Source organism: Lissotriton helveticus, chromosome 4_1 (assembly GCF_964261635.1).
Source record: "Lissotriton helveticus chromosome 4_1, aLisHel1.1, whole genome shotgun sequence".
Classification (NCBI taxonomy): domain Eukaryota; kingdom Metazoa; phylum Chordata; class Amphibia; order Caudata; family Salamandridae; genus Lissotriton; species Lissotriton helveticus.
In genome coordinates, this window is record NC_136063.1 from 1903082222 (window position 1) to 1903096866 (window position 14645).

The 14645-nt window shown below is 47.4% G+C and overlaps 1 protein-coding gene across 5 annotated transcripts in view; it reads left to right on the forward strand.

The window, feature by feature from the left end:
• The window catches only part of STK26 (serine/threonine kinase 26), a 179552-nt gene that overhangs the window by 147971 nt on the left and 16936 nt on the right, over positions 1–14645 (forward strand). For all 5 annotated transcript variants that reach the window (XM_078688551.1, XM_078688548.1, XM_078688550.1 and 2 more), the window contains 2 exons: positions 3379–3441; positions 3526–3662. In XM_078688551.1, coding sequence (XP_078544677.1) covers positions 3379–3441; positions 3526–3662 — 200 coding nt within the window. The remainder of the gene's footprint in view (positions 1–3378; positions 3442–3525; positions 3663–14645) is intronic.

Here is a 14645-nt window from a genome sequence, read left to right on the forward strand (position 1 = left end):
CAAAGTTTTTATCCTGTGCAAGGACAAGTTCAGTGGTAGCTTTCGGATACACTTCTGTTGTTCTCTTTGACATGGCAATGCTTTGTTGGGACACTAGTAATGGTTGTTTGACAGCCCTCTCATTCTTTCTGCTTTTGGTAAATTAGCCCTGTCCAGGTAACCATTTCTGATGCATTTTTGTTTTTAAAAGGGCTCCTGTTCCTTTTATCATATCACTGAGATCTTAAGTTGGTTCTTTCTTCGAGTGCACAGCTTTTAATCCAATTCACAGTTGCTGTTTGAGGTTGTGGACACTTAAGACTGTTTATCACATTGTGATTGCATCTGTGTGCTACATCATTTAATTGCAGGCACTGCCTGTTCATCGGTCACCAACCACCTTTTCATTGTACTTCATGCTCTGGAGTCCTTTCTGCTTGTCTCCCTCCTATGTGGGACATTCCATCAGACTCCCTGCTTTCTTTAGTCTGCCACGCCTCTCTAAGGAGGATGACAAGAGGCTTAATCAGGCTTTACCCTAAGAGAGCCCTTAGTTTCTATACGTTAGGCGTAGGGAGCACCAGGTGCACAAAAAACTCTTTATTGGAAAGAGCACTGCAAAGAACAGCGGCACAGTACAGAAACAAACTTTTTTCGGGTCGATATTACTCTGCATAAATATATGCTACATTTCAGTCAATAAGGAGCCACGTGAGGGCCTTTTAGTTCATTCCACCATAGTGAAAACCACCAGTATAGCCTTAGCTAGGAATGTTCCTGTACTGGAGATCTGCCAGGCTGCTACGTGGGCAGTTGTCCAGATCTTCAACAGGCAATACTGCATTTGCTGTCAGATCTGCAGGGACTACCATTTTGCCCTCTTTAACCTGCAGGATAACAATTTACCTACCTTCTATAACTCTGTTTCTGATGGATAATCTACCTGCAGATTTCTCACCGCACTCCCTGTTCTGTGTAGTAGACATTTAGTTGTTAATAAGTTTGCGTGTCAGTTTCTGCATATTGTTAGTTTTCAATCTGTCATTGACATTCTGCGTCTACACAGGAGGGAATTCAAATGGTAAGTGGTCTGCGGTTGGGCAGAGTGTTTACCAGAAAAGAGCGTTACCGTAGGAAAGTAATTTGTTCGTCAAAGCCATTCTCCATGCCACACCCTACTTTTTGGCTGACAAATATGGAAACTTTTTACCCTTCTAAGAGGTACACGGCTTTCAGTTGATGCCAAAATAGATTTTACATTTGGCTGTTTCACATGCAAGGCCTGTTGTCTAGGAAACCCACCATGCCCATCCAAACTTCTTACAATCTCTGAGGAACAGCAAGGCCTGAGGCTTCTTTCTCTTCAAAAAACCAAACCTCAACGTCCCTGGCCTGAAATCAGTCCTTCACCGTGAAGACCATTTTTCGGAACTTCTGTTCTTCCTATAACACTAAAACCTCAGCTGAGCATCTTGTCCTTTTTAAAAAAAAAATATAAAAACAAATCCCTTCTGTTTCCATCTGAACTAGTCAAAACATTCCTTCTATATCTGTTCTATAACCCGCCCTACTCTTTTTCCCACTTATTGACATATTTCTTCATAACTTTTACCCAGTTTCTGATGCATCACCGTGAGCTTCTAATGTTTTCTTCCTGCTTACTCATGCCTATTCAAAACTATATAAAACTCTTAAAATAAAACGAAAACTCTTAAAATAAATGACTGTAGAAAGATTTATGAAAATAGGTTAAGATATATTTAACGTTAATGAATAAAGTGAAAGTGGTTAACGATCATGGAGAGCTAGGCTAACCAGACGTGTTTTCTTCTGTGCAGTGTTTATCAAAGCATCTTGACATTGAGGCTTGCTAGTTAATCACATGACTACAGATTTGCCCAGGATCTGAAGAGCAGGGCATATGTCTTTAGGAGCCCTCAACTCCTATTATTCGGGGGGCAGTTGTATCGAATAATTATTGGGACCAAGTGGCCACACCAAAACTAGTGTATCTATTCAGCCCCAGAAAAATGCAGTAGGGGTTTAGGGTTCTGAAGTGAAATTGCGGTAGGGGGAAGAGGCTGACTTTTTTTTATTCTCTTTCGGTTTGTTGTGGAGAAATTCTGTCAGACAGTAGCTCAATCGTTAGGTATCTGCTACCACTGAACATTATACCTGTAACAAAAAATCATGTTCACTTTAGCTACATCTGTCGCAATTGATGTTCTTACAAAGTTTCAAGGAAATGTTGCTAGACACACTTCAAGGTCTACGTTGTCAGTTCTATTATGAAGACCTCTGGAACCTGTTCATCTCTCTCCAGACCAGCATAGCTCAAATTTGTACTCTGCTGAGTCCTTATAGTCTGCAAGAAAGCAGTCTGGCAATTGCAGGCCCCAAGTTTAGTTTTGCATTGATTTGGAATAGGTACATATGTTTTTATGTGATTCCTAGTAGTAGCCAATGCTTTAAAGTATTAACATTTGGTATTAAATAGATGCCCGTATTGTTCAGTGGTTTGCAGAATCTGGTGCTAAAGTGAAGGGAAATAATAATAAACTTGTGACTAACACTTTTAACCAACCGTAACCAGGGCCATATACAAAATCAAAATCCGGTGTTTTGAAGTTTTTATTTAATGGAAGTGTCAAGAAGATTGAATGTTCAGACTTCGAATAATTTATCAATCATTTTATATTGATGTATAAAAAAATCATTTAGAAGAGTGCAAATCGGACCTATTTTGTAGTGTACACAATATTATTGCATTAACATCTAAGTGAAGTATTAAATACATAAATATCAATAAATACGCTTAGTACAGACTCACTAAAAAGCAATGGGCTGCTAAGAATAGATGTATAAAGAAACTACTAAATGTTAAAGTATTCCAATATCCTAGTGCAGTGTTAGTCCAATGTTGCATTGTCAATGTTTCAACCCTGAGGGCATGTTTCAAAGGGTCTCCTCAGAACATAACAGTAATCGGTCTAGTTCAGCCGTGGACACCAGAATATACTTGTATTTTGATGCTAGGCAAGACAGTGATCACATTGTCTAAACAGTTTTGTACTCCAGTATTAAAACATAATGAACTACCTGCATATCTCTAAATATCCTACAACTGGCGATAAGACAGAAATTACATTGATACCGAAACTGTAGATTAATATCACCGTCTTCTAACTGTTTAAATTACAAGATATTTTACTGCAACAGTTCTACAATAATTTTGTAAAAAATAAAAATGTCATACTTCATTTGTGTTATGCAATAAGTTTGCTGTGATTGTTGAAGACCTGCAGCACAGATAAAACTCTGTATTCAGAAAACTAAATGTTTACATATCTGGTGAATGCTTAGTTGACCAATGGCTGACTATGTTTTACTATTGTACAGGATCAAGATCTTGTGAAAACATTGAGCTCATTGTCTATGATAATCGCACCAATTTTTGCCGAGGTGAGTCCCGATACTAAAGAATTGTTCATACTATATACAATAAATACATACTGTGGTAACATCTTACCAATGTTTACATCCTAGCTGAAACAACAAGACCGAAATAATACTACTCGAAAAAATGCGATTGAAGAACTTGAGAAAAGTATCAATATAGCTGAATCGTCATATCCAGGTATCACGGACAAGATGGTGAAAAAGCTAATGGAGAAGTTTCAGAAGTGAGTTTTTCAGTTCTTTCTAAACTGCACTTCTTATTGTAGTCTTCTTATCAAGGTTTTTCAAGCCTGTCAATACCAAATATAAATGTGCTTTTCATGTACTAATGTGTAGTTGTACATGAACTACTGTATAATCACTGGTTATGGTGACATTGCAATTAACATCATGGAACATAATTTTAACCGTGGGTGGAGAGCCAATGTGAAGTATGCTTGCTTCAGTGGAAGTACAATGGGGAACAATAAAGGAAAGTAATATAGCTAGGAATCAGGGTCGGGTGAACAGAAAAGTCAGTGTTTACTCTGTGATCACCGCCTTTTAGAATCTCAAGTCACAGTATGGCTCTGCCTGTATCTAAATCAGGGTTGCTCTAGTAGATCTATGGTGGCAGTGTCTCCCCTTTGGCAATGTCTTTGGGGTTTGATAACATGTCGTCCCAATCCCTGGCAATTTGATGTTTTCATAGGCCTCTGCCGTCCTCTTTGTAGGTCCCTACATAGCAAGCAGTGAAGATGCCCATGGCTGCCCATTTTATATCAGCTTGGACCATGCCTTGGATGAGAGAGGGTTGCTGCCTATGGAAATGACTGCTTTTTTAGCTACCAATGAGTTTAAGACCTAAAAAGCAGGCTGTCATCTTATTGTGTTTAGGTCTCGTCTTTAATCCCAAGGCATGGGCCACCCAAGAATCCTTGCTTGCTAGACCGGTAATATTAGTAACCCTGGGCGTAGTAGCACTATGCGTAGCTACTCGTAGGTCACTTTGCACTACGCGTAACTACGTGAACTGCACTTCGCACTTCGAACTACACGTAGCTATGCGAACCTCGTAGTGCGGTAGGGAAAATGCTTTTCTCACTGATTGCACAGAGCTGGATGCTTGTCCGCACTGTGCAATCATTGCAAACAGCATCTTGCACAGTGCAAGCGATCGTTTTCTGCCACTAGAGTAGATTTGTACTCGAGCTGCAGCTTTCTCAACGTGGACTGGTAGTTTTTCATCGCTAGCGCTCGCGAGCATACGCGACCACTCGCAGTGAGAAACCTGACCTCCCCGCGTTGAGAATCTCGCCGGGAGGTTTATTTTCCACGTTCATGATCGGCAACTTTTTTTTTTTTTTGTTGTTGAAAATTTTTATTTGCATTTTATTATAACTGAACAGTACAATCATGTCGGTAGCATAGCACACTCCTTTACCCCCCTCCCTTGCCACCCCCCGTTTCCCTGCCCGGGTTGACTTAGATGACTTCCAAATGAAAAGGACCTCAAGACCATAACTTCCCTTTGCCCTAAACATTTTATCTCTCCTGCAATCCCATTGTAGCCGACTGTGTATCCCCAGTCCCTTCCCCCTTACAACCCTGCATCCAGGCCATAGTAGTGTCGCCATTTCGCCCACACCTTGCGAAACTTCCTCGGGCACCCCCTTGCTTTATATGTTACTCTCTCAGCCGCCATATATAAGTCTAACCCTCTTCTCCATTCATCTAACGTCGGTATCTCCGGTGCACCCCAATGTTTTGCTATGTCCCTTTTGGCCACCACTAGAGCTAACACCAGAAAGGTCAACAGGGGACGTGTCAGATCTACATCGTTCGTCATGCCTAAGAGGGCCAACTTAGGGTCAGTTTGGATTTGGCTCTCCAGTACTGCACTTAGTTCCGTAAAAATGTCTGCCCAGTATCCTTGTATTTTACTGCATGTCCACAGAACATGAAAAAAGTCCCCCCGAGGGTCCTGGCATCTTAAACACCCTGCATCTTCTACCTTCCCCATCCTCTGGAGCCGCACTCTATCAAAGTAGGTTCTGTGTAAAATATTAAATTGGATTAGGCGGAGTCAGGATTTAACGGCCACCTCTCTAGGATGCGTTAACACCAATTCCCAGTCGATGTCCTCCATGCCACCCACGTCTGCCTCCCACACCTGTCTAAGTTTGGCCAGATCGCCTAGCATATTATTTGTGAGGGTTTTATACGTCAGGGATACCGCTTTTCGCTGAATGTGTTCCTGTAGGAGTCTACCTTCGAGTGGGGCGAACTCCACCAGCTCTGCAGTCCTAATATTTTGGGCCCCCCAGGAATGTCTTAGTCTTGTGTACTTGTTATGCTGTGTTGGATGTAATCAGAACTCTGATTTCAGTGCTGCAAATGATTTCAGTTCCCCCTTGTCCACAATATCCCCTAGGGTAGAGATATCTATGTCGTCCCATCGTTGGTATCCCGTTAGCTTGTGTAGTTCCGCTAGCCACGTGCAGTGCCAAATTGGCGTCTGTCTCGTGGGTTTCCACCCTCAGCCTGTGGGTTTCACTGCAGTATTCCATACCTGTAGGGTGATTCCTGTTGCAGGTAGAAGCCGTCTCCGGCCAGCCCCCCCATATAAATAAGATAGTATGTGTTGTGGTGCTAACTTGTGGCATTCTAACGCATAGGAGGGATGGTCAGCCTGCGCATGCAACCAGTTGTTGATCAGGGTCAGGTGCTCCGCCCAATAATAAGCCTCCAGATTCGGGAGTGAAATCCCCCCACTGTATTGATGCCTTTGGAGTGTGGTTAACGCAACTCTAGGTTGTTTGCCCAACCAGAGGAAGGCCCGCAGGTCCGCGTGTATTCTGGTAAACTTTTGGGGGCAGCGGGTAATATTCGTTTTGCAGGTCGTACAAGTACTTGGGGAGTATGATCATCTTGTACATTGCCGTGCGGCCTAAAAGAGTGAGCGGGAGCTGCCTCCAGCCATCCATATCTACTATGGAGTTCACCATAATGCGTTCTAGGTTTCGTTGATACGCTATGTGTCTGTCCAGGGTGAGATACACTCCGAGGTATTGAAATCCCTCTGTAGTCGTCAGTAGTCTCCTTGGGAGTTCCGGCCAGGCGCCCTGTCCCTTGGGATCGTATAAGATTGATTTGTGCCAATTTATCTGGTAGCCTGACTGTCTGCTGTACTGCTCCAGTTCAAGAAACAATTCCGGGATCGACGTCTCTGGCGATGTGATATACAGAAGAACGTCATCCGCATATAGCGAGATTTTTTCTTCGGTCATGTCTCCCTCACTTATTCTAAATCCCCTAATGTCTATGTTTTGACGAATCCTAGTCGCCAAGACCTCGATAGTTAGGGCAAACAAAAGTGGGGACATCGGGCAACCTTGTCTGGTCCCTCTCTGAACCCGGAACTCACGCGACAGGACACCATTCACTCTTACTCTGGCTCTCGGCTCGGAGTACAGCAGCCGAACCCATTGCCGGAATTTCGGCCCAAAAACGAATTTCTGTAATACCCCCTCAAGGAACGGCCAATGAACTGCATCAAAGGCCTTTTCTGCGTCGAGGGACAGGAACCAGTGTGGGCCCTCTGTCCAGGACCTCCTGCAGCCAGTTGTGGGTGCGCCGGAGGTTTATTCTAGTGGCCCTATCCGGAAGCAAACCCGTCTGGTCCAAATTAATCAGATGCGATATCACCGAGCGGAGCCGCATCGCCAGAATAGTCGCTAGCAGTTTTGTTTCCGTGTTCAGTAACAAGATAGGGCGGTAGGACGCACACTCCTCCTGCGGTTTACCCTCCTTATAGATTGGGATTATAGTCGCCAAGGCCAGGTCTTGGAGAAGCCTCCCCTCCTGCAGGGCCCCCTCGTAGAGTCCCTTCAGATGTCGCGTTAAGAGGTCCGCGGTGCGTTTAAAGAATTCCGCAGGGAAGCCGTTAGGTCCCGGAGTTTTCCCTGGAGGCAGTCTGGCCAGGGCCTCGGAGATGTCATCTAGGGTAATATCAGAGTCCAGGTCTTTAAGGTCGTCCGCGGACAGGGTCGGCAGTTCGGTTTGGTCCATGTACTGTACGGCCTCGGCACAAGTCCCTAAGTCCCTAGCCCCATAAAAGCTTTCATAGTGCTCCGCGAACGCGTCTGCGATGTGTGCATCCGATCTGAGAAACGCTCCCTGGGGGCCCCTGATCTGCTCCACCCATCTATCCGCGCGCTCCTTCTTACTGAGCCGCGCTAATAGTTTGCCTGATTTATCCCCTATGTCATATAAGCGATGTAGGGTGGCTAAAGCTTGAGTTTTCGCCTCTTCAGTCACTAATTCCCTATATTGCGTCTGTCTATCCGTCAGTCTCCTAAGGGCTACTGGGTCCCTCGAAGTCTGGTACTCCCTTTCCAATTCCAGTATGTTCTGTTCTATTAGTTCTGCTTCAGAGTGGAGTTTCGTCCGTACCTCCGCCAGCCTGCTGTTAGCCCTGTCTCGCATAACCGCCTTCAGTGCCTCCCAGAATATCACTTTCGAGGCAACCGTCCCCTCGTTTTCGGCGATATACACTTTCACGTCAGCTCTCAGTCCCCTCAGGACGTTAGCGTTCTGTAGATCCCATCCCGTCAGATGCAACAGTTGTGTTCCTCCCTGACGTCTCATGCCCACTCTGACCAGCAATGGAGAGTGATCCGACACTCCTCTTGCTTTATATTCCGCTAAGTCTTGCACTGTCAGGTTTTGTCTGGACATAATTATATAGTCCAACCTAAGTAAGAGTAGGCCTCTTGGTCAGGATGGAGCCACCTCCAGACGTCTGTAAGTCCCATGCTTGCCGACCAATGGGACAGGGGCGTCTGGGTCCCTTCTCTTTGGGACGCACCTGTTCTGTCCTGTTTGACGTTCAAGACGTCATTGAAGTCTCCCCCGACAATCTGTATAGTGTCAGCCGTTTCTAGTAGTATTTCTGCTACTTTCTTTAATGTGGATGCTTGAAGTTTCGGGGGAGCATAGACCGAGATTATGGTGTACATGCGTCTGTTCCACATCCCCTTGATACCCACATATGTTCCCTGGGGGTCCGTCCACGTCTGGGTTATAGAAAACAGAGTGGTCTTTTTGATAATGATAGCAACCCCTCTGGAATCTGTTGTGTATCCCGCATGCGCTAGGAGCTTGAAGCGTCCTCTGGCGAGGAAGGCGCAATTAGTGCCTTTGAGGTGGGTTTCCTGCAACAATGTGATGTCTGGGCCTAGGCATTTAAGATAGGAATTGATCAGCCCCCTCTTGATCTTGCTACTTAAGGCATTAACATTCCATGGCAAGACGCTGAACCCTCCCCTGTCTCCTCCCTGTGTCTCGTGTTCACCTACCATCTTGTGGGCCGTGCGTATTAATGTAGTCTGTCTCCCGGTAGGAGGCGGCTTGTGGAGTCTTGTTGTGTGCGTTGTCAGTCTCATGATTGTCTCCCCCTTTCAAACTCAACTTCCCCCCTCCCTCGCCCATGTCCAACCCCCAACCGGACATCAATTCCCCATTGCTGTTGATCCCCTCCCCCACCTCCCTCCCCTTCCAGTCCCATCCCCTCACAAGATAGAACCGGTAGTAGAAGGCCTGTCACCCTCCCGTTGTCCCCCCCCTTTATTCTGCTCTAACCAATTCTCGCTTAGTCTTGCAACACTACTTTCCCTAAACAAACACAATGATCAATAGCCTGGAAAGTCTTGTGAAGTGGTTGAGAACAAAACCAGGACGGACAAAAAGTGAAAATATAAAGGAGCGTGTCAACTTTCGTGCTCCCCAGCGACGAGCTGCAGAAATCCTAACCAGTTCCACCATAGTTCACGAGTGAGAGTCTTCAGTGTCAGGTTCAGGGACACTGTTTCGCCCCGAATTATCATGTTCCAAGTCTCGGATCGTCTCTACCAACGGGTGGATTGAGCGCGACCCACCTTCTTCTTCTTCTTCCCCTCCAGAAGTCCGGCTCCCAATCTCGTCCTCGTCATCTCCCTCTGATCGGGCGTTGCTCCGCAAACAGTTGTACCTGGATCCTGTCGTGACGTTTCCTCTCGGTGAGGCCGATCGCCCACGGCGTGCGCCTCCAGAGCCGTGCCCTTGATAAGGTGTAGCCGGGGTTTGTCTCCTTGCCTGTCGGGACTTCAGTCTCTGTGCTTTCGGTACTTCCCATTAGGGTCTGTGTGGCGGCGACCTGTCCATCCTTTCGCAGCCGGCGGACTCTCTATTATGGAGGATAGGGCGTTCCTCCAGCCAGTGCCAGGTGTCCTCCGGGTGGGTGAAGAAAAGTCTTCTCCTTGTAGATGACCATTAACTTTGCTGGGAAGAGTAGCATGTAAGAGATATTTAGATCCCGTAGTTTCGCCTTCACTGCGTTGAAGGAGCGACGTTGCTTCTGCACCTCCTGGCTATAATCTGGGAATATCATAATGTTCGTGTTCTCCAGTCGGATCTCCCCCAGTTTTCTAGCCTCTCGCAGGATCAGGTCCTGGTCCGCAAAGTTAAGGAACCTTGGGAGGACCGGTCTGTGTCTCGCACCCTCAGACGGCCTTACCAGGAGGGCCCTGTGCGCCCTTTCGATGATGAAGCAGGTCGAGAACTGCGCCGTTGGGAAGGTTTTGGTGAGCTAGGAGTGGAGGAATGCTGCCATGTTCGTTCCTTCAATTCCCTCTCTAAAGCCTACAAAGCGCAGGTTATTGCGTCTCGCTCTATTTTCGGCATCGTCCACCTTCCACATCAGTTGGCAATGGGATGCTTTGAGTTCTGCCATGTCTTTTCTCAGGGTGGAGATCGAATCTTCGGCCTCGCCTAAGCGTGTCTCCGCTGTGGTCACCCTGTCTAATACATTTCGGAAGTCTTGCCTCAGTAGTGTTACTTCGGTGCCCACCTCGCCGATCTTAACTTCCAGGGCTGCCCGGGATTCCTGGATATCGGGTCGTGACGCCTGAATGGCTCCCATCAGCAGGTCAGGCAGCGTGGAGGGTATCCGTCGACTGTTTAGGGGCGGCAAAATTGTCCATAGGCCCCTGTTTAGGGGGTTGGGGAGTGTCTTTCTTCCCCATGTCTTGCGTTACCTCAACGTTCAGCCCGTGGTCCACTTGTGTTCCCCTCCGCCTCTCGTTATCCGGCCGCAACCAGGCACCAGCGGCCTCCGCAGTCCGTTGCGACATAGGGCGGTCCCGCTTCCTCTCGCAGTCGTCGTGTGCGCTTCTATCGTAGTGTTCCCGCTCCTCGAGGGCCCCGGGTCATGTGTTCGGCCGTGTGCTGGGCCCGGATCGCGCTCCTGTGTCTGCCGCTACTCGGGGCTGCAGGCCGTGTTGGCCGTCCCACTCAATGTCCATGGCTGCCTCTCTGCCGCTGTTTGGGGTGCTCCACCTCTGCCTCCCGGGCCCGACAGTGCCAAAGGTCTCTTTCTCGGGAGGGGGGGGGGGGGGGGGATCAAGGGCTCCTCAGCGGTATAGGTGGTCGCGGGGTTACCACGGGGAGGTCTCCTCATATGTAGGTGAGAGACGGGGCCAGTGGGTATATTCACCACCCCAAGCTGTTTATTTTGAAGAGGTTGTTTTGTTGTAGGGCCCAGTCACGGCAGCAAGGCTTGGCGGTATGTCGGAGCACTCTCGAGCACTACCTCTCGACTACGGCCGCCATCTTGGTAAAGTGCCCGCCCGTCAGGGAAGTCCTGGCGTCTCCACGGGGACCTGTCTCCATCCACTCTTCAGCCCACGGGCGTCGCCAATCGCACCTCACGCTCTCACCTCCTAGCCAGCAGTTCGTCAGCAGGACAATCTCCGGGTCGGCGCTACCTCGACATCCCTGCTCCGGCCGCCATATTGGTTAGGTACGCCGGTCCACCGGAGCATCCTAATGCCGCACCGGAGCCTCCAGAGTCCGCGCAGCACCGCTCGGGGGCACCCTCACTAGGACTCTCTCTGCTACGGACTACCTCAGGGCCTGGAAACCGGTAGGCAACGCCGATCTCAGTTTTCTGCGTTGGCGGCCCCCATCTTGCCGCCGCCGGGCCTCCCGAGTCGGAGAAACAAAGTCTGTTGTTTGCTGACCAATAGCTTTCAAACTCAACGAAAGTGGGCAGTGGTGGGTCCTACTGCTCCGCGGCGACCCTCTCGCGATTCTGGTGGCTCCGGGCTAAGTACAAAGACGGATTCGGGTGCAGCTCGCCGGGAGCTCCGGAGAGTCACGTCTTATCGAGCCATGCTGCTGGCCACGCCCCCCCATGATCGGCAACTTGATGTTACTGATTTTGCTCGCTCGCGGTCACCAACTTGACGTTGAGGACCGCGAGCAAGCAAAAAATGCCCGCTACACGTTTTTGTACCACTGTGCTATGTGCAATTTGCGTAGTAGCGCAAACTACGCGAACGTAGCGTATTCCTACACCCAGGGTTAAATATTAGTCTAGTTAAGAACTTCAGACTAGTAAGTTGCTAAAGATGGTCGAACCCGCCGCTGTTGGACCGACGGGAGTCTGCGCCGTTCAATCTTTTTGACGGATCCCGCTTATGAGAATACAGGGACCTCAATCCAAAAACAGTGCATTTATCAGAGTGGAAATGCCAGGACCGAACAACGGTGAATGAGTTTGTTCTTCTGCTACAATTTAGGAGAGGTGCAGATAAATAAACAAGATTTATTCCGAACCTTTGACATACTGCCAAAAAGGTTTAACCATAGAAAATCGATTGGAACTTCCCTTTACTTCCATAGAAAGCATCTTCGAGGAAGAGTAATTATTTTAATTGTCGCTCACGAGGGAGGTTCCTTGCCCCTTCTTCTTTCCCTCCTATATTACAAAGGTTTTCGCATGAAAAGTGAACTATCTGACCAAGTGCGTATATCATTTAGTCTTGAAAAAGATGGACCTATAAAGATTTTTCCATCGAAACGCGTCGACGCCAACTTTTATGTACACAATCTGTTTGGGGAACATTGGGGTTTGAGAAGCATAAGTGAAGTTTGCTCCAGTCCATGTTCTGAAGTATAAACTCCATGACAGATGTGTAGTTTGTTAAGACTAATTTGTCAGGTCTAACTTTTGTTTTTCCACTCTGTTTATTCTCATGCGGATTATAGGTTGCATGTTTATGAATTGTTAAATAATACTTTTTTAATTGTGTATATTATGTGTTAGTATTTTTAACAGTGTTTTTAATTTTGATAAGATGCCGTTCTAGGCTAAATAAATTAAGTCTTATTATACTTAATTTAGTAGTGATTTAATTTTCGTTTGCATTTTGTGGCTTAAGTTTGGTAGGAACTGTCACAGTGATTGAATGGTGTGAATTAAGTGAATGACCAGTATGTTAAAATAAGACTGTGTATTCTGGTCCCTAAGGGATTTCTTGTTTTTTCACTGTAAAGATGGTCATGGCCATAGCATGTAGTGGAGATCACTTGAGACAGCAGTGCAGCATGCATTAGGAGGAACCAGCACAGGGCAAACGTTTTATTGAGCTTAACTTCGTTACATGACGTTTAGGAATAAACAATTATTCCATTCCTTATTATTGAGTAACCACCCTGTTTCAGTCTCCCATAAATCTCAGAAAGGCTGCAACCCCAAATGTGTGTGCTGCTGAAGGGCATTGTACAACCAGCTAATACATCTCCTACCATTTCTAATCACAAATATGGTTTTGTTAAGAGAATGCGTCTCAGGTCCTTCATCAATAATGGATCTTGTAGTCCATAGTTTGAGTAAGGGTTGTCCTCCAGTTAGGTGAATCTGATTGACCGGAGGGTGATAGGCATCAGATGGTCATTTTGGAGAAAATCTCTACAGAGGAACAAGTTAATGGAGATGTTAAAACTGAGTGTTCGAGGCATGTGGGCTGCTGAATTCATATCTGTGCACAGATCGCCGCCTAGTGTTGGGTCCGGATGATTGCACTTTGTTGTCTTGGAAGAGTCTTCGAAGTATCACGAGATAGGTGACTCCTCCCCTGGACTACAGTGCGCATTGGCATCTTCTCCATCCTCTGATTGTTTTTTTCCGCCATTGGGTTCGGATGTTACTCCTATACTCCAACTTCGGAATCGAAACAAAACTTTTCTAAAGGCCTTCGACTTCGACTGTATTGTTCTCGCTCGGTACCTCTTTACTCGATCAAGCTTTCCATCTCGACTCGATAGTCGACGCGGGCCGTTGGGCCTTTTCGACGCCACGTGGGCCTGCTGTCGATGGAAAGAAGCCAGTTCAAAAGGTGCCCACAATGCCACTCCAAGTTCCCACATACTGACAAACACTCAGTATGCAACAAGTGCCTTTCCCCAGACCATAAGGAAGAAACCTGCCCAGCCTGCGCCCAGTTTCGGTTGAAGAAAACCATACGGATTTGACGGGCCGCTAGGCAAGATGCAGCGACAGGCACCGGAACCAGACAGCCTCTTCGATGATGACCAAGAACTACCGGAAGCTCCAGATTCGGACCTAGAGATCGTCACCGTCGAGGACTACCCGGACTCCGATGACAAGATCCCACCGGGGCAAATCGTGAGTACACTGCCCTGACACCACTTACCCCGTTACCGAAGGCTCCGGTCGAGGCATCGCCAAAAGGCCTTAGCCAAGATCTGAGAAAAGTTTCGGCAGCCCCGCCATCCGCCTCGGCTCCGAAACCTAAGCCTTCAGAGACCCCAGGGCCAAGTACCATCATCCCGAAGAAGGTTCCAGAGCCCAAGAAGGCCGTCAACCCGAAAAAGGCCGTACAGCCCAAAAGCGTCGAGCCAAAGAAGACTGTCGACTCGAAAAAGGCCGTTCAGCCAAAAGGCGTCGACCCCAAAAGGGTCGTCGAACCGAACAAGAACACACAGCCGAAGGGCGCCGAACCGAACAAGCCCGCTGTACCGAAAACCATCGACCCAGCAAAGGTCGCCGACAAAAAGGGTGGCGTACCGAAGCCCGTAACCCGGCCGGAGAAGGCTATCAACCCAAAAACAAGTGCTCCAAAGACACCAGTCGATCCCAAAAACACCATCGACTCTGCAAAGGACAGTCAACCAAAAAAGCCTGTCGAGCACAAGAAACGTGTCGAACCGAAAGATCCGGTCGTCCCCAAATCACTCGTCGACCCGAAGAAAGGGCCCGAGCCGAAGAAAAGCAATAAGACACCAAAAGTCGTCGAAGCAGAAGGTGTTATCGACCCAAAAAAGTCAAACACACAACCAAGGACTGTAGAGGAAGAACTCTTCCATCCAGATCCATCAGACGA